The sequence below is a fragment of the Fundulus heteroclitus genome, chromosome 13 (genome assembly GCF_011125445.2).
Source record: "Fundulus heteroclitus isolate FHET01 chromosome 13, MU-UCD_Fhet_4.1, whole genome shotgun sequence".
Taxonomy (NCBI): domain Eukaryota; kingdom Metazoa; phylum Chordata; class Actinopteri; order Cyprinodontiformes; family Fundulidae; genus Fundulus; species Fundulus heteroclitus.
Genome location: NC_046373.1, coordinates 16,205,324 through 16,230,270, shown reverse-complemented (window position 1 = coordinate 16,230,270; position 24,947 = coordinate 16,205,324). Strand labels below are relative to the sequence as shown.

The 24,947-nt window shown below is 42.4% G+C and overlaps 1 protein-coding gene across 1 annotated transcript; it reads right to left on the bottom strand.

Annotated features, from left to right (window-relative positions):
* Positions 1-3,148: 3,148 nt before the first annotated feature.
* mylipa (myosin regulatory light chain interacting protein a) lies at positions 3,149-18,128 on the bottom strand. Its single transcript, XM_012865991.3, has 7 exons — positions 17,884-18,128; positions 15,877-16,067; positions 8,386-8,571; positions 7,102-7,299; positions 6,843-7,007; positions 5,789-6,212; positions 3,149-4,484 (listed from the first exon to the last, which is right to left on the bottom strand). The coding sequence occupies exons 1-7, from the start codon at positions 17,968-17,970 to the stop codon at positions 4,284-4,286; spliced, it is 1,452 nt and encodes a 483-aa protein (XP_012721445.2). The 5' UTR covers positions 17,971-18,128; the 3' UTR covers positions 3,149-4,283.
* Between the last annotated feature and the right edge of the window lie 6,819 nt (positions 18,129-24,947).

Genomic DNA, 24,947 nt, shown 5'->3' with positions numbered 1-24,947 from the left:
CATCCAGGGACGTAAGCAGGATCCTGTTTTTAGACTTCAGCTCAGCCTTTAACACGATCAGCCCTGACATCCTCCACCAGAAGCTCGCCCAGCTCAGAGTGCCGCCCTCCACCTGTCAGTGGATAACCGGCTTCCTGCAACAGGCGAGGATGGGAAGCATCCCCCCCCCCCCCCACTGAACAATCAAACAAACAAAACTCCATGTTCTTACCTTTATTCCCTGAATAATATCTTGTCTGTCATAGATTGTACTTGCTATTCCGCTTGCAGATACTTGTCTGCCGGTGTTTTTATACAACATGAGCGCTGGAATCTGAAGCCAAATCTCTCGTTTGCACCTACAAACTTGGCAAATGAAGTTGGTTCTGACAAGAGGAGTTCTGATATTTCTGCATCGCTGACTAGTTAGAAATCACAAAGGCTTTCTCAAATATATCTTGCCCTCCCAGATGTCGTTAGTGTCCTTGGAGTTTGCTTAAGGCCGACGATGTCTGAAAAAGACGAAAGGGGAATTGAAAGAGGTTCTCTGATGCAGAAGGTCATGGACAGACAGGGAGGGTGCAGGGAGAGAAAAAAGACAGACGAATCAATAGATTAAATACTCGACCCTTCCACCGATCTATATCACAGTCCGCCGATGGCTGTCGACTCTAATCAACACGGAGCTCTTTCTGTACCGCAGGATCTGGTTTCTTCGGCTCCATCAGCCTAAAGTGACAAATGACCAGATGGTGCGCAACACACATGTGGTGCTGAAAAAGAATGGGAAATTATCAGGCATCAGCCCAAATAATCATATTTGTTTTAAGAGCTTTAGAGTAGGTTCGTTATGCATTCACTAAAGCTGCATTTTAGAATAAATGTCAATCATCCAATTTATTGTTTGTCCTGTGAGACTCGCCGCTGACCTGTCCAGGGTGAACCCCGCCTCTCACCCAGTGACCGCTGGTGATGGGCAGCAGCTCCCCCGCACGGATTAGCAGGTATGGACGAAGGTTTTTGTAGATCACGTAATGGGTTCAACCCCTTTGATTCTTTTTTTTTATTTTATTTAACTTGTTTTACTAGGCAAGACAGAGTAAAAACAGTTCACTAACAGAGGGAAATATGGGGTTGAATGAGGATGACAAACATGGCTAAATGAACCAGCCACTGCAATTATACTAAAATGTCAGCCAAAGAAAAGACCCGTCCCATAATGTCACCTTTTAATATCCTCGGATATCAGTTTAATTTCATGCTTTTTTTTCTGTAATACATTCGAATGCGAAGCCTGTCAAGGGTTTTGGGGGACCGTCAATTACAATTACATTATCAGAACAAGAGTTGCATATGGAGGCTGAGGCGTGCATCGGTTGCTATAAGTAGGGTGGGGGCAGACCAAGGAGAGGTTTATATATCAGCATGAGCCGTTGAATTTCGTGGCTAAACTGTAATGATGGCCAATTAAAATCTGAAATGATAGAGACTGTCCTTAAACACCGTTTGGCGAATGGCATCACTGCAATCAAAGACGGGCAGAGGGGGTCATTTTTACAAGAAGTGAAAGAGTTAGATTTTTGATTAACCCTTTGCTTTAAAATATACATTACATTTGTATTCAGTTGCAGCCCAACTTGTCAGGTCACATGACTTTGGTCTTCGAGGCGTTAATAGATGCAAACTGGAGAAAAGCCCCCTGAAGTCCACTGAAGCTAAGCTAGAGTTAAATGACTGTGCTGGTCATATTATTCAAGTATGAGAAAGTTGAGTTTTTTTTTCTTCCAGTAATTCCATTCAAAAAGTGAAACTTGTATATTACATGCATTCATCATTACACACACTGAAATATTTCAAAAGGTTATTACTTTTAATTCTGAGAACTGACAACTAATGAAAACCCCAAATTCAGTATCTATGAAAATTACAATATTACTTAAGACCAAATACTGTAACCCCCAGTCGGTCGAGGCAGATGACCGTTCATACTGAGCCCGGTTCTGCTGGAGGTTTTTCTTTCCACTGTCGCTTCATGCTTGCTCAGTATGAAGGATTGCTGCAAAGCCATGGACAATGCAGACGACTCTCCCTGTGGCTCTACGGTTCCCCAGGAGTGAATGCTGCGTGTCGGGACTTTGATGCAAACAACTGGTTCCCTTAGGACGTTTTTGACCAATCTGTATAATCTGATTGATATTGACTTTGTAAAGTGCCTCGAGATGACATGTTTCATGAAATGGCACTATAGAAATAAAATAGAATTGAATAATAATAAAAAAAAGATTTCCAGAAATGTTGGCCAACTGAAAAGTATGAAGAAAAGCATAAGCATGTTCAGCACTTAGTTGGGGCTCCTTTTCCCTGGATTACTGCAGCAATGCGGCGTGACATGGAGTCGATCGGTCTGTAGCACTGCTGATAGTGGCCTTCAGCATTGGTAGGTCTGGCGTATCGCATCTTCCTCTTCAAAATACACCATTGATTTTCTGTTGGTTTAAGGTCAGGTGAGTGTTCTCGCCAGTTAACAGGGACACCATGGTCCTTAAACCAGGTACTGGTAGCTTTAGCACCGTGTGAAGGTGCCAAGTCCTGTTGGAAAATGAAACCTGCTTCTCAATAAAGTTGATCAGCAGCAGGGAGCATGATGTGCTCCAAAACCTCCTGGTAGACGGCTGCGTTGGTCCATTGTGTTCTCTGAGCTTATAGGTCAACAGCAGCAGATGACATGGCACCCAAGCCATCACTGACTGTGGACCTTTAGGGCAGAGTGGGTTCTGTGCCTCTCCTCTCTTCCTCCTCTGAGACCTTGATTTCCAAAGGAAATGCCAAATTGACTTCCATCAGAGAACATAACTTTTGGACCACTCAGCAGCAGTCCAGTCCTTTTCGTCTTTAGCCCAAGCGAGATGCTTCCGTCACCGTCTCTTGTTGCAGAGTGGTTTGACACAAGGAAAGCAGCAGCTGAAACCATTTCCTGCATATGTCTGCATAACTTGTGAAATATTACCATTAGTCCATAAAAGGTTTGAGTTGACCTAAACTTTGGTATTCATGTTTACTAAAATGCACCCATGTTTAATCCCGACCCATTAAAAAAATATTTATTCCAAAACTTTGGATTTTCAGCCCCCCCCCCCCCCCAAAAAAATAAATCCATACAGATCTGAGGTGTATTTATAAAACAAAACTTTAATACTTTCTCAACTGTTAAAAGCAATGTGTGTACAAAAAGCCTTTCACTTGAGTTAATTTACAGATATCTGTGGTAATTGCTTCAGAAAACAGAAACAAATCACTACTTAATGGTAGAATTACAGTCCTTCCTCAACCTTGTCAGCATTAAAGAAGCAAAGTTTGTCTTTTCAAGAAATACAAAAACATCCGAGGAAAGCTTGTATAAAAAAAATAAAATAAAAAAAGCTTGCTGCTACATCAGAGCCAAACCTCCCCACAGACATGAAAAAAACATTACTAAAGTGTCAAAGTCCTTTTTAGAATTAAATATCCTTTGAATTTAAATAAAACGTGAGGGTGAAAAGCTTGGCAAAAAAAAAAGCAAGCAAGTATTGCACATAAATATCTCCTTGTACCCTTAAAAAAAATGTCCAAGAGAACAAACTAATAAAACCCAGAGAAGAAATTTATAGTCAAGGCCATTTAGAGGAAGCAGCTCCTGCTTTGTGCCAACTTTAGATTCTTTAAGAACCACTTTTAATGTTTTACTCTATAATCAAGAACAGTTTTTGGAGTTAAATGGTTTAGGGAGTGTTGGCCAGCAAGGACGAGAGTCTTAGTGCCTCGTTTATCCAATTAGCATCCAGAGCTATATTTGGCAGCAGGACTGCTTAGTCTCCAAATACTCCTCTGATTGGCATGAGAAAAGAGACAAAAGTGAAATACTCTCCTAGACCCTAGTACTCAAAGTAAAACAGGAGTTTTAAAATGTCAAACATAAAAATATAACTTAATAAATTCCACCACAGTTAGCTCCTCTACACAATCACTGCCTTCTGGAGCTGTGAGCAAAGAAATGCAATGGCAAGCGACCGACAAAAATGTACAAATTCAGAGATAATTCAGCATCAGATCAACTGATCCCATAATTTAACAATAAGAGCAAAATCTAAAAAACAAAAAAAAACAAAAAGAAAACTATGGTATTTGACAGAGTGACAAAAAGAAAACTCAGAGCAATCCAAAGGTGTGGAGTATCAATCATAAGGGATGTTTCTTCTTTGTGAAACTCTGCTGGTGGTTTTTTTTTCAAGTGTTCGTAAAGGAGTTTTGGCGGCTTCATAAAGTCTTCACGCATGGCAGAGCTTGTGTTTGTACTCTGTGGTGGAGCAGCAGCTGTGAGGAGAGTCCGTGTCCCTGTGGATGGGAGCGGGGATGCTGCTGCTGCGGTGCTGGTGGTTGTCGTTCAGCGTCAGGCTGAGGAGGCTGGTGCAGGTGGGCAGGTAGACGTGCTGCACGTGCTCCACCTCCGACCGACACACAGGACACAGCTGAGGGAGGAGAGGGAACAGCTTTTAATGATCTCTGCACGGCAACTTAAATATTTAAGCCTCGTACATGGCAGTGGCGTTGAGTGTTCATAGCCTCTACCTTTTTTTTGGCTAAAGTTTGAGATTTTGACACATTTTAGTGGGATTTTCAGTAGTAGACTCAACTCAATTGTGCAGCAGAAAGAAGAAAAAAAAAAAAATCTATTTAGGTTAAGATTTTACAAATAAAAATCTTTAGTGCAGCATGTGCCTCTAGCCCTCCTTACTAAACAAATACTAAAACTTAAAAGTCAACGCAGCCAATTCCATCAGCAGTTTAATTGTTAAAATTAATCCATGTTTAACTCAGTTTTGTTTAAATAAAAGTTGTTCTAGAAAGGACTTCCATTTGGCACAAGAAAGGACCTCGGGAACATCTGGTTAAGATCAACGTGTATTTAAGCGCCTCCGTCAAAGTTTAGACCTCAATGCACTGAAAATCTGTGGCAAGACTGAAAACTGCAGTTTACAGGCAACCCATCCAACCTGGCTGTGCTTATTTGCAAACGAGAACAATGATTCTAAAAAAATTACTGCCACAGATAAACAATGCATGCCACGCTTCTCAGATGCTTTTAAATTTTGAAAAACCATGTATGATTCTTTGAGTTTGTCTATAAAAAAAACCTCCACAACTACAAAGTTAAAAAAGTACACATTTGTACTCTATATAAATCTAGTAAAACACCAAGAGTCACTAAATCTCCTTATAGATCATGGTAGCGCTACCAACAATCCCCTTATAGACAATAACAGAGCCAGTAAATGGTAAACACTGATCAGATCACTCAAGTTTTATAATGACTAAAAGTAGTTTTGGAAAAAAAAATAAATGAAGTTAGAACTTCTTCTGGTGGCCAACCCGTTCACCTCCTCAGCAGCTAGGTCACGGCTCCTAGCTCAGCTAATGGCGAGGAGATTTGCCTGGCTGCTGTAATCCCTTTAAAAGAAACTCACGCACGCGGGCAAACTGCCTCCACAAAGACGGGCGCATTTAGCTGATTAAACGAGGGGACAATCAGGTCGTCGGAGTTTCAGCAAGCCTCTGGATGTTGTTAAAAGCGCCATAAAAGGATAAGACCAGGGAGCTGAAACATCATTAGACTGTTTTAGGGAAATTGCAAAATCCCAGCATAAGGAATACGAGTTCATCTGAGCCGACGCAAGACGAGCAAACCTTCAAAATTGAAGGCTTTTGTTTTAAAAAAAAAAAAAAAAAAAAAAAAAAGGTCATGGTTTCCTCCAAGCATGGATAGCGGCCTCACCTGCAGCTGATTCGCACAGTTCTGGCAGCACACCATGTGGCCGCAGGGGCAGAAGGCGGCGTCGATCTCCTCCTCGCAGCACAACATGCACAGCAGAGCTTCTTTGAGTTTCTGCAGCCGCTCCTGCAGGGCCCGGCTCTGCTGGCAGCTGCTGCAGTCCAGCCCCTTGTCCTGCTGGCCGTCCCTGGTCGGCGAGTGAGAGGGAGACGAGCCCTCCCCACCCTCGGAGCGGGACACCAGGTCGGCGACGCCGGCGTTGTACAGCGCACGCCGAGCGTGGTCGTACACTTCCTTGGAGGTTCGTCTGATGTCGAAGACGTACTTCTTGCCCACGTTGATGTTTTCGTTGAGGAATAGGGAAGCCAGGTGACCCTTAAAGTCTCTGCTGTACTGCATCATCACTGCGTTGGTGACTGTGTCACACCTAGGGGGGAGGGAGGGGTAAATTATTAATATCCAGAGGAAAAAAACATTTGACTTTAAAAAAACAAAAAACAAATCTGGTGCTAAATTACTACAGATTATAAAACCTTTGGCAGATTGAACACAATATTAGGCATCACTGGATTATTCAATACTACTTCTGCATGAATATTTCAGACCATCTACTAAGATAATAAATTTAGCAAACATTATGTATAAATGTATATAATTTAGTGAGTATGTGAGAAAAGGGGTATGAAAAAGTCAAACTTATCCATTTGCACTGAAAATAATGAATAACTTTGGGAACAAGGATGCATTTGCTCTAATTTGCCTTCACAGAACATTAACAAATGTGTAAAAATGCAGGACACTGCGTGCCCAAAGGAGCACGTTTCAGGTGTTTGGCAGCATCACTCATGCTCCGCTGGCCTTCTGTAGGTGAATGACTAACAGACTTGCTTGCAAACAGCCACATAAAAACAGCCAGCATGCAGGGCAGCAGGGCTCAAAGTTAAGTGTTTCCTTCACCTACCACAGATAAGGTTTAGTGCAGGGTTCACCTTTTATGAGCTAAAGCACACATTTAACCAAAGATGAATCCATCACTATCATCGTTAGCCGATCTCACCTGTAGAAGGCGTGCGTCTCTGTGATGGCTCGGTACAGACCGCTCGCTGCCCGGTTACTGATCAGCTTGAACAACAGAACCACGCTGTCATTCGTGTCCTTCGTTACAGTCAGGTAGACGGTTTTCCCCGACTGAGTGGCAATCTGGATGATGGGGTAGCTTACTCTAAAAATCAGACAGCAGAAGAAATCAATACGTGTAATTTCTAAAATAATTTAAAAAAAAATCGAAAATGTTTTAATATTATGGCTGAACATACCTGTTAACTAGGCTGAAGTCCTCCTTGCAGATGGCGATGCCTTCTGGCCCCACGCCGATGGCCAGCCGCTGACCGTTTGCGTCACGAGCCCAGTGCCACTCCACGCCGTAATGCTCCAGGGCTGAGATGAGCTGCAAGGCCTGGTACTCCACCGAGGCCTGGCTGAAACCCTCCAGAGCTTTGTGTCTGGAGACGATGCTGCAGAGCAGAGAGGGAAAGGTTGATTAAATTCAACAGGTAACACAAGACCAGGCTTATGAATGGATGTTGGAGTGACGCTCTCACTCCGCTACCTTTAGCAGCACATTTTTTTTAAAAAAAGGTTGAAAGCCTTGTTTGCTTAAAAAGGCAATTTTTTTGGCAATGGTTTTGATCATGAAAAGAACAGACGTGTGGAAACTAAACAGCCACCACTGTTCTTAAAGTAAGGCTGTTTTAAAGCTGGAGCTAATATTAGCTTGTTATACACAGGTGTCATGTTTACAGGCAGCACTAAAACTACCAAATTCAGCAGGTCTGCTTAAGTCCGTGACAATATATAAAATCTGACTTATTGTGTATTTAAGCATTAATTACTGATGCTTTGACTAAAGCCAGATCTCAATCACTCTGGGGTTTCTGATTCAGACATGCCACTGTCCAAGGTTACGTCATGAGAACCTGATACAGGCCCATGCCTGAAAGCTTGTTTTAGTTTGTGAACCCTTTAGAAATAATCAAAAATGATTATGCGGATGAGATTAAATGCACCACATCCTGCAGATAAAAGCTGATGTAAAACAGAGCAATGGTCGGTGTTTGTTGATTTGGACACTTTAGGGTTAGGAAGGTGGGACAGGGATCAGAATGGAACAGGCCTTCCACTCTGGTTCGACACCATTTCTGATAAAGCAACAGGAGGTCATGTTTTCAAAGTGGGGGAAAAAATAAAGGGAATAGTGCGACACCATCATGCTGGTTTAATGGAGAAATGTGCAGCAGAAAGGTCAGCCAGAAAGGGGGTAGTCTGCAAACACAAGTTATCTGATCTCTTGTCAGCTGCTGTGTTTATTCAGTGGCTCTGAATGTTTTTACAGCACCATGCGGTCGAGGGATCTTCTGTTATTAACCTTAGATATCTGTATTGCTAAGCCAACATTACGCAATTCAGCCACCGTTTGCTTTGGACCTTTTGCAGATTCTCAAAAAAAAGGAGTGAAAACTTAAAGGATCTGATCATTGATTGTCATCGGCTTATTGCTTCTGCTGCCTAGATGTGAGCAGGTCTTAGGCTGCGTGCCGTACCTGTTCATCGTAGCGGTGCTGGGCTCCTCTCCACACAGCTCTGAGTACCAGTACTGGGCCGTGTTCTGGTTGTAGTCTCCAAACTCGGCCTGCGCCAGCAGAGCGCTCAGCTCCTCCGCCTGCTCTGAGCACATGCGAAGGTGCCCGTTGTGGAGGTCCTCCTTCACGTGCATGAAGAACAAGTGTCTGAGGAAGACAAAACAAGAATGGAGAACATGAACTGAGGCGCTTCGATTGCCGCGTGCTAAAACTGGACGTTTAAAAAAAAAAAAAGCGGCAGACGTGCAACAAACGGTCCGGTTTCACTTCCCAACCTACTTCCACCAAGTAATCCACAACGAGGTCAGCATGTCAAAAGCAAGAGTTTTGCAGAACATTTAAAGCCACAAGAGGGAAAAACTTTCCCCAGTTTTACTTCCTTTAAAAAAAAAAAAAAAGCCATTTTTGGATCCACTTTCGCTCGGCTGTTGTGGGATTTAAGTTGTACGTTTAAGGGAAGGAGGAACAAGATGGTTAAAATACACCGAGGATGGATTATAAATGCCACAGTAAAGTGAGCGAATCAGCTGCTGCAGTTCAGGCTTAGAAGTCTCAATGAGAACACAAAGTTCTGGTGTTGTGTTTTGGGGGGGGGGGGCTCCTTTTAGAGAAAACAGTGGGCCTTTCCCATTGTTTTCCCACTAGAAGCGTAAGGAACCTTTTCTTCCAGCTGCAGGAGGCAACACGCGAGTGGGAGGAACACTTCGACCGACTCCGTACGTCAGGAAACCTGAACTAAAGCCTCGCACGTCCGTCAGTCATATGACCTGTGCCACAGTAACCTGAAGAGGATCAGAAACCCGTCTCAACCCGACTGCTACATTAAAATAACAAAAAATTACCCACATGTCACTTTCCTTTAACATCCCGACTGAAAACTGTGCCTGACACGGCCTTTTGTAGCGTAGCAAACACATCTCCGCAGCACGATGCGCTCAGCACCATTTTAGTTTGTGCAGACGTTTCATTTTATTCTAAGCTGTTTGTAGGAAAAGTCTGGAAATTTCATAAGCCAAAAAGGGCATGGCGTTCGCTTCGTCATCAAACAGGATCAACAAGCGCAACTCAGAACAAAAAGGAAACAAAAAACACGGGGAACGTGTATTTCAGCCGTTTCACATCACAACAGGGACACGCCTCGGCCAGCAAGCAGCGCTCCCAAGCAGCGGCAGCAGTAGCCGAGCGGCACACGCACCGAGCGAGGGCCAGACTGTAACAGGCCGAGCCCCCCCCCCACCACCCCCCCGTGGCCCCGCCAGCCTCAGGCATAACAAACAGGGCTTTGATATGGTGTTAAACATCCCAGTCCCTCCAGCACACAAACACTGAGCTCCATTGTGTGGGCCCCAGCAGGCATCATGTGACGGAGCGCCGCTCGTGACATACCTGCCTGACGCAAACAATGGAGCCAACCTGACTGGGAGTTTAACAGGTTGCTGGCAAAGAAGGTAACTGCAGGGCAAGCGGCGGGGGTTACTCTAGTTCACACGAGGCCCGGCGAGGTTACCATCGGTCACGGAGCGGGTTTATCAGACACAAGAGATAAAAACAACCACCACTTATTCGTCTGCGTCTCCATGACTCAATGTTGTGCACATCCATGAGCACATTTTTTATTTTTTATAAGGAACATCCGCTTTAGGCCGCGCAGCAGCAGGTCATCGGGCCCTGCGGCAGAGATAACCGCTCATGGCTGTTCCCGTCCGACTTCTGAGAAAAACCAGATGAGATATATCAAATATGCAAACCACCATGAGGAGCAACAAGACACGGAGGAGCGGACACGTTCTCCCACAGAGAGCCATCTTCTGAAAACCGGCGAGTCAACAGAACTCCCCCACAAAGTCTCGTAATGGAAACGAGCTTAAAATCTGAGGCAGTCGGACTTTCGTTCAGTCCTTTCTGAAAACATTGACGCCTGTCCGGGAGTCAAAACAACAAACTTGTTGCATTGCTCCCAAATAGACACGGTGCAGCTAGTGAACACATTCGCTGTTTTTAACTTTCAGTCATACCATTCCTAAAACCTGTTTTAATAATATACCAGAAAAAAAGTACCGGTGGCCAAACCGGTCTCTCTTTTGCAGATTAAAGAATAACCGCACTGCCCCGCCCCCACATATTGCTGCGGTTTGTTGTGCAACACTTTGCCCTCGTTTACAAGAAATGCCCAATATAGATCTAGGAGCATCATCTAGAAAAAGGGATATAAAAAAAATAAATAATCCCCTTTTCTCTCTGGTCCTACAGAGAAGAAAACAAACACGACTTAAAAACCTGGATGTGCCCCATTAAAATTTGTTAAATCCTCAGAATCACCACATTAACTTCAATTCAAGCTGGGGACATTCACGGTCGCTTTGCTCTGGCCTCCCACCGCTTTTTTAAACCACTCTAGATTTCAGAGGGGTGATAAATAAATATATAATGAGCTACAAACCCGAACACAAACCGAAGAGGAACTTCTTTTGTTTCAAAAAGCCTCATGTAAATATTCTAATACCGCGACTACCCATTCACTCAGCTTTGGCCACATGAGTTCTCCGGTTAAAGACGTATCCGTTTCCTTTAAGCCGACAACTGTACGGACCATCGTGGCAGGGTCGGGCGGTGCTGGACGGCGCCTCAGCACCTGCTAAGGTCAGTCAGACACTCGGAGCGCTGCAGCAGCAAGTGTCCAGAAGCCCAAAACGCTGTTTGGCAGCATGCGGTCCAGAGAAGACAGACGTCTGTGCCACTCGCCTTTGTTCTGAGGAAATGTAATCAAGAGCCACGTTCAAATCTAATTAGGTTAACACACCTAGAAATGAAGACTAAATAACTCTTCCTCTAAAGGCTTCGTGGAAATTACAGTTCATTAGCAGCCAAGTTTCTCTTCCCCCCCCTTCGTGGCTCAGTTCTTTTTATTTACAGGATCAAGAAGCAACGCTCAGACACAAACATGCACACGTGTTCTTCAGAAACAGTCGCAGCATCGCCTTTATTCTCCATGCGGCCTGCAGCACAACACACAAGACTGAATGCCAGGAAGTCTGTGTTGAGACCAAAGTCTCCTGGCCTACTTTCTCCTGCATTATACCATTTACATCACGTCGTTCTAGCCTTTAAAGAGATCACCCGTTTGATGCATAATCCTTTTTAAAACTTTAATTAACTCAGACTTTATCGTCAACATGTACGTAGGCCTTTAACAGTTCAGATAATTCTTCAGTCTGCGAGTCCTTCGGGTTTTAGACGCGGACGCCTACATTTTGCCACCCCAGTCCGCCTTTTATAGACTGGGACAGTTTTTTTTTTTTTATAGCGGTGCGTTTTAATCGTTTCTGCCCTTACCCAGTGTCAAACTCAGTCAGTTGGTTTTACAACACAGAGGAACAAAACGTTCCCACAAAGTGAAACTCAACACTGCTGCTTCGGAGACTGCTCTACATTCAGCCAATCAGCATCAGAGCCTCCAACCTCAGTGGGCGGACTCCCAACAATGCGGTTTGTGAGCTAGTCAAATAACTTGCTGCCAGCAGCTATGTGCATGGAGGTTACTCCCAGTCAATGACCTGTAGTTACCTCTGCTCGACATCTAGAGAAAAGAAAATGCTGTGGGCGGACTGTGAAGAAACTTGTAAACGAACACTTTAACATAAAGTAGCAGCACATTAATTCCAGGCACTCGGTTTAACACACACACACGCTTCTTGCACTGTGACAAACTGAACTGAAAGCCACGTAGAGATGAAACAAAGAGGCTGTTTGTGGGCTAAACTGCTTGGGTCACAGGCCGGTAAAAACGATAATTACAGCCAAGCACAGACTTCAACTTGTGGTGTTGAATAAATACCACAACAAGCTCTCAATCCAGAGAAGACTGAACAAAACGGGTACAAACTGAAGGTTGCAGATACAGTTCAGGCTTTTCGGGGGTCGCCGAATTGAAAAAACATCTTCTAGTAAAAGCTTTTGCGGAGATACAGTGTTGATGAAGTGACTTATACAACAAAAACATTAAAATAATGGAAGCACTTCAACTACAGGGGATGGGCCAGTTAAAAGTATGAGTGTGTGCACAGGTTTTAAACGGCTATAAAAATAAATCCATGAGAATGTTCCATCATATTTCCATCTTTCCTACATTTGAAGTCCCTTTATTGCAGTGGAAGAGAAAATCTTTGGTTGTTAAATGTGCCTTCTCTGGTTTTATGGAGCACAGGTTAATGAAACCTCCAGTTTTTGCTGCACTCTGGTCATCTGACTGAAAGAAGGCTACTGTACGTTTCTGTTCGTCACAAGAAATTATTCTGAAAGTATTTCCAGTTGCAAAAACAGCCTTCCACACTCCCTTAAGGCAACAAAGTTTAACAATAGTTCAGTACCTGAGGAAACTAACCTGCCAACATCAGCTGTGTAAACCTCTTACTTTATAGGGAGTAAAACTGACAAATCAGTCCAATATGCACTTAAAAACCTACAAAAATTTGTTTTCCCACTTTTACTCAATGGAAACAAGTGTTCATATTTTGCCAGCTGTATGCATACGAGTTTCCAATAAATGCAATTTTATTCTGTTCTACGTCGTTTCATCTGGGCTTAATACAAGTAGATGAGGTTCTTTTTTTGCAGAAGGATATAATGTTAGAACCTCATAGCGGTTCATGTCTGCATGGTGGAGCTTTTTTAGTTTAGTAGCCTTTTGCTGAAACTCATCCAAACAGCCGGGAAAGATTTCTGCACAGAGCAACCGTCACAAGACCGAAGCCAAGAGAGGAAAAAAAATAAAAGTTTCCATGAACAGTTTTTTGTTTTCAGGTCATCTGAATCAGTCTATTTCTTGTTTGAAATTATATAACAGAAGGTGTCCCGTGACAAAGTTTAAAATACCTTTGGATTATTCCTGTTTGGTTCCATTTTTACTTGGTATATTTGAAAAAAAATATATAAACTATTCAAGACAATTTTCCCTTTATTTTCATTTAAAGTTAAAGACTGAACACAGGAAAAACATTTCATCTTAAGGGGTGCTGTGTTCGCATGAGCAGAATGCTAAATGTGAGCACTAATGAAGGGAAAATGATTAACATATTTAAACCTCAGCAGCCTCCAGAGAGTAATGTCTAATGGTGCAAATAATGGAGGTGGTCATTGAGGGTTCTGGGTCAGTTTGCAGAAGGGGAAAAAAACTTAAATAATCATTCTTGTACAACAGATTTTCCCAATTTTTAATAAATAAGACCACCTTTGATGTATTTGCCTAATACGACAGTTTCAATGCAGGGTGCTGGTTTAAAAAAAAAAAAACTGGGGATATTCCATCCAGATAAAAGCACTTTATTTGCAAAAAGTGCTCAAAGCCAGCTGTGAAATCCAGATTTATAAATAATGCCTGGGAGAACGGGGCAGAAAGAGGCTCTCAAAGCAATAAGCTTGAAGGTGGATTTTAGGAGTCACAGCTGCGACAGAAAGCTTACAGCTCAGATGGATATGACCCAAAGTTGGCAACAGATTTGTCCACATGGTTTTACAACTAATGCAAATAAAAATGGAACAAATCATAAACGGCTCCATCATAAAAAAGGCATTACCGTAAACACTTTGTCATTCCGTTTGCCAACCCAAGAAACTCCATACAAATGGTAAATTAGGAGAATAAACTGAGCACTAATGCGACCTGTGGGGCTTTACGTGGCAGCGAACACATCAGCTTATATAAGCAGCTCTGTGCCACGGCGTTACGTAAGCAGACACTAGAAGGGCGTAACTGCGTTGGTCATCCCGTCCAGACTGTAACCGGCTTTGTAACAAAACGGCAGCCGTGTTTGCTCCAGCTCTCATCTACTCTCATATAGGAGGAACTAAAGAAACGGATCACCCGCATATGCATGAAGTGGCAAAATGTCCCCAATGGGAAGTGGCCTACAGGCAGGTAAACGTATAACCGGAGCCGTTTCACCATGAGTCACGTCTACTCATCATGCCGTCACACCAGCTCTTGTGGAGAAGCTCTGCAACTGAACTGGGTGAAAGGTGACAGCAGAAGCTGCAACAGCAATTACACCAAATAAGCTTTTAGAAACATTAAAAAACACACAAATCGGGCCAATTTTTCCATGCATAAAACAAAAATTGATTACCATCAGGATTAAAAATGACAGAATCCAGTTGGGAATGTTACTCTGCAGCGGCACGTCTTTGTGTTAGCAACCCAATGAACCCCCATCCCCCCCCAAACTATCCTCTGAGTCAACACCAGCAGGCTAGATAACCACTTCTAATCTAGTGGGGGTCAGAGCACAGGCAGCCAAGTGTCCTCTCCTGCCCCCCCCCCCCTCACCTTCCTCTCCCCCACTACTCCAAATGCTGCCAAATACGGGCCGGCACAAACAAAGACGATGTGTGGTTAGCGGGATGTAGTAGTCGGCGGCTGTCAAAATCGGATACAGATTTGTCCCGTTAAAGGAAATGTAATATCTTGAAGGTGACGTGGGGGAAAGGAGTGGATGAAAGTGGACCAAACGGCCAGCAGCGCATCAGAGTCGGCTTTATTTGCCAGGTATGCGTACACATGCAGGGAATTTGAGTCTGGATTATACAGTGCTCAAGACGCATCGTTGCAAAGCAGCAATGCTCAGGTTTAATTAATCGCTCTGGTGAGTTTCTGCAAAAGCATAAGGAGGGGTATGCCGATTTGTTTCCTCAAGTATTCATTTGATTTATATACAATTAGTTTCTGTTCTGCAATATGGAACGGTGGATATCTCAGCAGCAGCTATACCAAAAGGCAAAGTTGGGGGACTTGTAATGTAAAGTCAGCACAGGGGAATGTGGACTTATCAAAGCGAGGCTACTTTATCTGGAACATGTTCAAGTTAATCTAGCCAAGGAAAGTGATAAAGGGTCAGTTTAATCACCAGTCCTTGTAGTTTAAAAAAAAAAAAATGCACAAAGTAATAGGTTTTAATCAAACCAATGACTGAGGCACAGCTGTAACCAGTGACATCACCGTAAAAAACAATCCCCCTGATGGGAGAGTCCCCGGATACCAGCCTATTTCCAAACCATATGTGGAAAAAGCTAAACGGGGATCTTTTGTTTAAACCACGGCCCAAAACAATCAAACATTTCCAGTTCAATGGGAGCCGTAGCCAGAGGTCCTTTTGGGCCAGAGAACCCACAGGGTCCCTGTGGGGGAGGCTGGGAGCCTGAGAATGACACACAGCCCCAGCGCTGCTTCATCTGACGCTGCAGCAGAATGACCTATAGTAAACCCAGACGCGCCTGGAGGAAGGGTTACTAAAGGGCATTTCCCCTGCGCTGACAAAGCCATCAGATTATGATCTGCCTCTGTGTTTTCGTTTTACCAGCACCTGCAAGTCAGGTCAGCTACAGCTGTGTGTTGCAGATTACCTGCTGGAACTTGCATAAAGTAAAAAAAAAAAAAACAACAACAAACATCAGTAGTACCTTGTCTGCTCCTGCAAGATGAGATGGGGCTCCACAAAGAACTTGACTCGCAGCCTCAGCCGACAGGGCGTCACGTTATCCATCTGTTGGCAGATGCGGTTCCTCAGATTCAGCCACAAGTTCTCTCCTTTGCCGCCCGTGAACTGCAGACCGAAGTAGTCCACTTCAATGATGCCCAACTTTCTGCAAACCTACAGAAAGGTACGGGAAACTGGGTCAGAGAAAAGGGAATTCAGACAAAAAGGGGGGGGGGAATACTGAGAGGACGCTGGAATCAAACCAGCTTTTAGAGGACGCTGATTAGGCAGCGGAGGCAAGAATCTCGAGTGACTTTCCAGATCATAGGAGGTTTTTAACGTGTGAACGAACAAGCTGGGATGCAAACTTTAATCCTTTCAAGGGGGGCTCCTCAAACCTAACCCACTCTGAGCTGCACTGCATCAGGGATAACCATGCTATTACATAACAACTGGAGAACATCTCTAGACAGCCTGGAGGCAAAGATAATGCCCACCGGTTCCTCAAAGCAAGTTGGGGAAAATGCCCCGCATACAAAATAAGCTGTTTTTTTTTTTATTCCTTAGTAGCAATTAAACCGAGCCCACTGATAGAGTTTCTTTGGTACAGAAATTAAATTTAGACCTAGATTCATTATATTTAACCTTACAGCTGAAATTCATTTTAATGTGTACAGCTTTTGTAGACCTCACAATACTTGGCGGTAACACAAGCAGGAGCCTGCAGGCCACTTTTCACTGCAGAGGGGGACATGCGAAGAATACTGTACGTTAAATATTAAATTCTGCATGGCTGTCTTTAAAAAATAAAAAATACGACAAAGTGTGAAAGAAAGTGCTTTTTTTAAACAACTGGATTGACTTGTGGGCGCAGGGGTTTTTTCTATGGAGAGCTAAAAAGTTGCTTGTATCATAATTAAGCAGGAAAGTAGGATATTCCTAAGATCTACATTGTATGTATCCTTTAGATTTTACCAACAACTTCTTTGTATTCTCTCTTTTTAATCTGACGGACAGAGCTTAAAAATGTAAGCGACGGTACGGAGAACTTCCAACATCAGCGGCTGGGGGCTCATCACAAAAGGTAGAAATGGTTAAATAAATAAATAACTGAATAAATAACATGCTAAAAATGTAAATCAGCAGTTAGGGAGTGGATGTTTTAATGCTTATATATATATATATATATAAAAAAGAAGAGTTTCTGCATTTAACTGAGAAAAACTAATGGATAAAACAGAAAAATGCCTTGAAAGTTACATTTCATATCCTGAAATCATGCAGCTCTAATAAATAAATAAATAAAAATATACAGTATATCGACTGCTGGATCATCATCATCATCATCATCATTCCTGCACGACTCAAAGTCTGCATGTGTTGCATGGATTCAGTACAATCGCGTTTGTTGAGATTCAGAAAGAGACCGAATGATTCAGATTCTTTCTCGGAGATCTTGTTTTACTTCCTGCTCAGGTTGAGTGTTGCAGAGAAATGACCTGTAGTAACCTCGGAGGAAGCCATCTGTTTCTGACAACGCAGGAAGAGTCTCATCAACTCTTAAAAACTTTCACGCCGCCACGGAAACCAATATTTAGGTCTATAACGTTTAAAAAAAAAAAAAAACAAACAAAAAAAAAAACAAACACTTGTTCACTTAATGTCCACAATGTTTAGTTTTGCTCGGTCTTTGTGACATTTGTTGTTACGGGGAGCTAAACAAATGCAAACAACTTCCAGGCACAGCAAAGAAGACAGCTTCTTTGCTTCCTAATTGGACGTTTATTTTTAAAATAACTGACCAGTTCATTAAAATAAAAAAAAGTTTTAAAAGAAGCGGACAAGTTCAGGGGCGCTGAGACGGCAACAAGCCTCGTCGCATTTCCTCCGCATCCCCGACAGCAACAAATGTTTATTTAAATTAAGACGAAAAACAGCCCCGGCACGTATAAAGGCTCAACATTTTGAGCATTTTTAACCGCAGTCTTACCTTGTTAAGACAGTCTTCTCCGTTCGCCTTCGCGTCAACTTCCACTTCCATCACCACCGAGTCCGGACGAGTAACGTGGCAGAGCATTTTCCTTTCTTTTTTTGGCTTCGTCTTTTGTGTTCTTTGGTCAGCCACCCTTTAAAACAACGAAACAATTCTCTTGCCCTCTTTTAAAAACCCTCGACAATAAGCCGTCATCACTTTCCTCTCACCATTCACTCAGTGTGGCTAATCTGCCTCCACCAGCTGTAGGGTATATCAATGAAATGCCCCCCGTAGCCCCGCCCCCTCAAAGGGTAGCCAATCATAGGCGTTTTATCATAACCCGCTCAACCTGTCGTAGCCAATTGGAAGTAGCGTTACATCTGCAGCTCGGAGGATCAGGTTGATCTATTGTTTAAGAGGCACTGTGCCCTCTGGTGGTGGATTTGTTGCTTGCAACCAATGAGTTTTTGTTTTTTTTTTGCACACCTGAACTTAATAAATTAGATATTTCATCCAGCCCCGGAGCTCTTCAGGGTAAGTTTAATGGCTTTCTGTAAATGTTTTATGGGGTCAAGGCCCAAAAATGGTTGCTACACAAAGTGGGGGGGACTTCCCACTTCGACTGCTTTCTGTACCTATCTGAATATTTATTTTACACCGACCCCCATCCATTAGGTCCCTTTCTAGTAGAAGACACACTGATCTTTTCTCATCTCCAACTCGGGCCTCTTATGTACATCATAGCAATCTTACAAGTTATTCTGTCAAGAACAGAACGGGGTTTCTGTCCTTCGTGCAGAGAATTTGAACTTGATAACAGCGCCTCCAACCATGAAGTTTAAGAGTTGCTAATTTGAGCACCTAATATTTCTGTGACCTTATTTCAGTATGTGTTCTCTGCCTCTTCGCATCCAAAAAACACCGACGGTTTTATCATATATTATTCAGCAGCACTTGCATCGGGATTGAGGCAGAACAGGCAAGAAAAGTGGAAGGAAAAGCAAGCTCAGGCTTAAAACCCGGGAAGGCATGGTATTCAACCAGGCTTATCGTTTGTTTGCCAGAGGACAATTTTAAGTGGCGGCACAGTGCCTCTCCAATATATTTGCACTCTGTCGACAGCTGCATTCCTTATGTAGCTGGAGTGATTTGGATATAACAAGAACAGGAGATTAAGAAGAAAATAAGCAATCATGTTTTTGTATTTACCTGTATTTACCCCTTATTTTTTTTTAATAATTCAGCCACATCTTTTTAAAGATGTCCAGTTGGTCAATATAAAAGAGTAACTTAAGTAATTCAGGTATCTTGTGCACAGTCCTGTATCTAGTGAATCTCTGATTTAATGCAAACAAGGATTATTGATTAACCTTGGAAGTTCAGTGATGGCCATGTGTTTACTACAGCCTAGTTCACAAAGGTAGAGTAAACAGTGGGCAGCATGTTTGTAACAAACTGATCCAGAGGGTAGATAAATGTTTGCAGGACACACAGGGTTTACTTTGCAATGGGAAGTAAACCCTGTATGAGAAACTTATGAAACTAACAGTACCCTTCCACTTTATATGTGTTAGAAAAACATTGTGTTGCAAAAATTTTAAACTCTTTAGACATGTACGCTTTTAATTAATTTATCTTTATTTATATCTGAACATTGCTTTCCAGACGATTGCATCAGAAAGTGTGCTAAACCGTCAAGCAATCATTTATATTAACCAATAAAGGAAAACCACTGTGAGTAAGAGTGTTGATTTTTAAACAACCTGCTACTGGTGAATACTGCATTTTAAACCACGCAAGTAATCAAGTTTCCAAAATTGTAACCTTCAATGTTGATCATGGAATTTAATGTCTAATCAAAGGAGAAAAGTATTAACAGATTTAAGTTTTTTGTTTAAGGTAAGCAAATAGGCTGATTTTAGGTTTTTGCATGTAAAACGGCCATGGGGCTACCTGAATAGTCAAGGGATTTTCTTACTTTAAAAGGTTGAATAAACTCAATAAACTAGCTTTTTGAAATCTGTAACATACAACTTAAATTTTAAACGCATTGGTCTCTAGGATGAACTTATTTTGTGCTTATTCCTGTGTTCTGTGTTTGAAGTGTTAGGTTTTCCAGATCTTTAAAAGTCTGCAGAATCTTCCTCAAAAGAGCACCAAGCAACTTTATCAGCTCTAACACATCTGGATCCTTCCCTGTGCGATAAGGTCAGCTAGCACGTAGTCAGTAACGCTGTTGTCCTTTTGCCGAAGGTGACGTAACTGGGTGGTGACTGCCTGTGGAGAAATGTCTGAGCTGGCACCACAGACAAGAAATGGAAAGGAGCTAAAAAGAGTGAATAGTCACCACCATTAGCCTGGATGTGTTCTCCACTGGCAGACAGCACACATTGCATTACAACTCCATTACGAAGAAGACCTTCCGATCCAAGTCCATCTTTCTGAGTCTATAAATAGAAATGAATTGAATTAGGTCAGGCATGCCTCGGGCTAATGAAATAAGTCATCAGTGGTGGTGAAGAGGTTGCTTATTGTTCTACTATGTTTTATAACTTAACTTGAGGTCAAAATTAGCCAGAAATAAACAAAGGCCTAACACAGGGATTTCCTTAGCACGGCCTGGTAAATAGCAGGTTGGTAAATGTACTGCCAACCTGAAGGTAAGTCTAAATAGTTTGTGTGCAGGATGTGTGGGGTCTGCAAAGATGTTTGCTTCCCTTTTCCAGACACTAGACCTGTACAAGTCCAGGGGTCCGTTCTTCGTACGTCGCTAACTCAGTTAGCTGGATTTAATTGTTGACGACTTGGCATGATCTTGGATCGTTTGGTTCTTCGAAACTCATCCTGCACTTGTTGTCATAGCAACATGTGCCCAAGCTTGAACCTGCTCGCGAGCAGGCTTATTTCATGTAAACAAAATTAGATCGCAGTTTTATAAGCGGAGGAGATGGGAAGTCTGTCCAGCCAGTGCTCTTGGACCACCTAGTGGCAGAGGACGGAACAGAATTGTGAAACACCATTTTTTAATGTTTAATAAAAGACAAAACAAATAATGCTTAGTTCCTGTCATTTTATTTAAACAAATATTTATAAAGAAAAGCCAGTAAGTCATCTTTTGTCTGCAATAAGAGATAGTTATGTAAAGTCAGCAATACTACTGTCAAATGGTGTATTAGAACTTGCTCTGAACGTCCTTTTGAAGCAACTCGATCTCTAGTGCAATGTTTCTCTTTTTCACGTTGTGGAGTTCAATTTCTCTACTTAATTTGTGTTTTTTTTTTTCAGGTCAAAATATTAATTTTTTGTTGAAGAAGCCGTTTATATAGGAAATGGATGGCACTATGTGTCATTTTGTAAAAAAAAAAAAAAAAAAAGAAAAAAAAAAGTGTGAAACATGCCTCATGCAACAAAAGTAAAAATAACCCGTTTGTTTTCCCCAGCCTTCTTATTGGTGGCTGTTATAAACAGACAAACACATCATTCAACAGTGGCTTTTAAAAAAGAGGAAGAAGTTGCTTTTTAAAATACAGTATAATAATTAAAGGCTACCACTTTGTAGAATATTCTTGTACTTCACTTTTTTCCCCATGTTCTAGTGGCTCCCGTGGAGGCTCTGGCATAAAAGAACAAAATAAATATGAAATTATTAAAATGCAAAAATACATACTGTAGAAAGTGATAGAAACATCTACCATGGATAGTATTTACGCATTTAATTTGTCTATTTTTTGCCAGCCCTCTCTCCTGGCTTTAGCAGACTTTGAGGTGTTACCTGTTGTTTTAATTAATGACTCAAATTGGGCATAACCTTCCATTAAAAGCTCGTGTTCTGCTTGAGGGAAAAACTGTGGGTGTTCTTTAGCCATGTTGAACAGCCAATAGCAGCGCTGCTGATCATTGTTTCTACTATCGATACATTTCCCCTTTTAAACAAACGCATGAACGCGCAGTTGTCTCAGATAACTCAATCCAGCCATACTAATCATAAACAACAGGTGTGTTCGAAGAACCCAATTAGCCGGATCATGATTAGCCGGATGAAATAATCTTGGATGTCTCATTTGATCTTGGATGTTTTAAGCAACGTACGATGAACGGACCCCAGGATGGATGGAAGGTCAGCCCTGATGGTCCTCTCAGCAGACCTAATTGTTAATAACAGTCTGGACCTGTCTGGTTTTTGTGGATGATTCAAACCATACAGTGATGGATGTGCACAGGACAGACTGAATAATGGCCGTGTAGAAGGTGACCAACAGCCTGTGGGAAGCTGTACCTCTTGAGTTGCTGTAGGACATATACTCTTTGTTGAGCTTCCTTCCCAACAGTGTCTAGGAGCAGCTCAGGTCCAGAGAAAGAGCCATTTCTAGGAACCTAAAGTGGTGCACTGCAGACACAGTGTTGTGGTGATTGGTGAAAGGAGACAGTTGGGTGAGTTAGTCAAAAGTCCACCATCATCTAGACCAGGGGTCACCAACATGGTGCCCGCAAGCGCAGGCAGCCCCCCAGGACCATATGTGCTGACTCAAGCCTGTTAAAAAAAATAGCAAAACCCTCCAGTGAGCTGCATCTAAAAAACTATTTCATTCAGTTGCTCTTCCTTTTGAATAATACTTGATTTAAAAATGACAAGCATTACAAACATATTTATACTATGTAAAGTTAAGGTGAGCTTGGACTGTTGTGGTTCAAAGGTCAGTACAGGTAAGGTTAGTGACCCCAGATCTTGACTGCCTTGAGCAGATTAAGCCCCAGGTAGTTCTGACAGCACCAGTGGACCAGCCAGATCACCTTCGGTCTGTATTCAGGCCTATTATTGTCCTGGACCAATGACATTGGTGTAATCTGCTGTGGTTTCACTGATGGTTTTTGTGTGGGAGAAGATGCTCCTTGATTTATGGCGTAGAAGACATGTTAATAAAAGAAATTATATCTTTTCACTTTCCAAGCCTTTTTCAAAACTGGCCTAAAACTATTAGCATGTACTGTATTTGCAAAACTAAAATCCCAAACAAAATGAACTGATATGCATGGATTCAGTGTGTTAAGTGCAGTAAATATGGAAGGGGGTTGGGATGAAATGACAATGAACTAAGGGAATAGCCAACTCGTGTTGCTAAAACAAAGTCAGTGCCTTTTATCTGTTTTTCCTCATTTTTATTTTGGACTGGTTGATTTTGTTGCTCAAATCAAATTCATTCTGGATGACTTGCGGCTTTCTCTAAAACAGAGATCCAACAATTGCACGCATTAACTTTGGTTTTATTTTATTCTCAACAGTTCTACATAGTTTCCCAAAACATCAGAATGCAAGCAATGTAGCATAAGAAAGAAAATTGTCTGCTGTAATGTATTTTTTAAGCCTTTACAGTTAGCTATTTAAACCATTTAAAATGCAACCATTAAACAAGTAGAAAATACCATAACACGCTGTGTGCAAATTAATTTAAAACTAAGAAAAAGTTGGTTATATTTAAACATCTAGGTCTGTTTTTGAGTCTGTTGTTTTTCCATCTGGGTCTCTGCACAAACACAGACCCTTTTTACAGACTTCTGCTTTGCAGCTTGCAATGACATCATACAATGTGGCATGACTTCCCTGCAAGGCAAGGAATTGCTCACTCAACTGGAGTGCAAACACATAGCCATGCAAGGATTTCTGTGTGCAAATGTTTGTGTTTGTGTGTACATGCATTTGTGTGTGTGCGCCTGTGAGCACATGACATCACAGTGTCATCGCTGCCCTACTCCACAGCAAAACGATGTTTTGTGAAGCAGAGAGCAGGACAGGAAGTGCCATGGTAGCGTAACTGCCGAGGCTGCTGTTGTCGGGATTGCATTGATTGTATGTTTATTTTTTTTTTCATCTACTGGGCTTAAACCACAAAAAGAACAGTCCTGGGAAGCTGATGAGAGTGAAACTGATCATTAAGGTATGCAGAGAGGCCAAAGGAGAAGCTGTTCTGGATCAGAAGAGACTCAATAACCACAGTCCAAGGATTCATCTGATGAAAATTCATTATCAGGTTCAGATGTTGATTCAGAGTGTGTGATGAAGAGGAGTAAAAGGTTCAGCGGCTCTTTCAGCTTTGAGGAGGACCAGCACCTACATTTGAAGGAGGAGGAAAGGGAAGGAGAAGCATTGCCACCAAACTATCCTGGAGGATCAAAAGACGTGGTGGAGTTAAAACCAGCGCCGAATTTTAACCAAATAGAGGATAATTTTGTAATCTGTGACTCAAATCAGCCAAGCTCTGATGTATTCCGACCTCAGCAGTTATGGCTGGCTATGACAAAATGCCTTTCTCTTCGATGGATGTCCATCAGCAGAAAAAGCAACTGGAAATCAGCAGACCAAGGCAGGGATCTCAGCCAATACGAAGACACACAGTCATCGGTCAGCTCCGTCACAACCAATGACAGTTCTTCAACTTCATCTGCCTCAGATGACAAAGATGCATATCGGTCAAAACCTGAGGACATCAGCAACGGAGGGGGGGAAAGAGGTCCACCCACTCGTCGAGGAATTTCCCTGTCCTGCCCTAGATTACCAAGAACTAGACAAGCAACAGACCTGGGGTTGGCTTCAATATTACTGGAGAAAGAAATGTTTCTACGGGTTGAGCTTGTGGATTCAGGCGATGAAAAGGACGATTTACGCTACCGAGCAGACTGGACCTTGTCAGAGAAAACTAGGGACCTGGCTGAAGGTGTCTGGAGGTCTCGAAGCCAACAGTAACAGACTGACTTGTTAAATCAAGGCTCTAGTTGCCTTACATGGGAATAGACTTCCTACCATGTACTCCCCAAGCTAGATTTCAAGCTCAGCCGTGATTATGTTACCATAGATAGTAGGATCCTTGATTAGAAATGGCCCAGATTTCACCGAAGAGTAAGATTGGTTTTGCATGGTGTCTTTCAAGTTTCAGTACTGCAACATATTCCTCAGAGCTAGACGAGACTTTGGCCTGGCTTCAGTAATCTTAGAGTAATATCGCTAAATATTGAGCGAGCAGATTCAGGCAGAGAACGGGAGATTTAGGCTACTAGGCAGAACGGATGTTTAAGGATTTTTATTG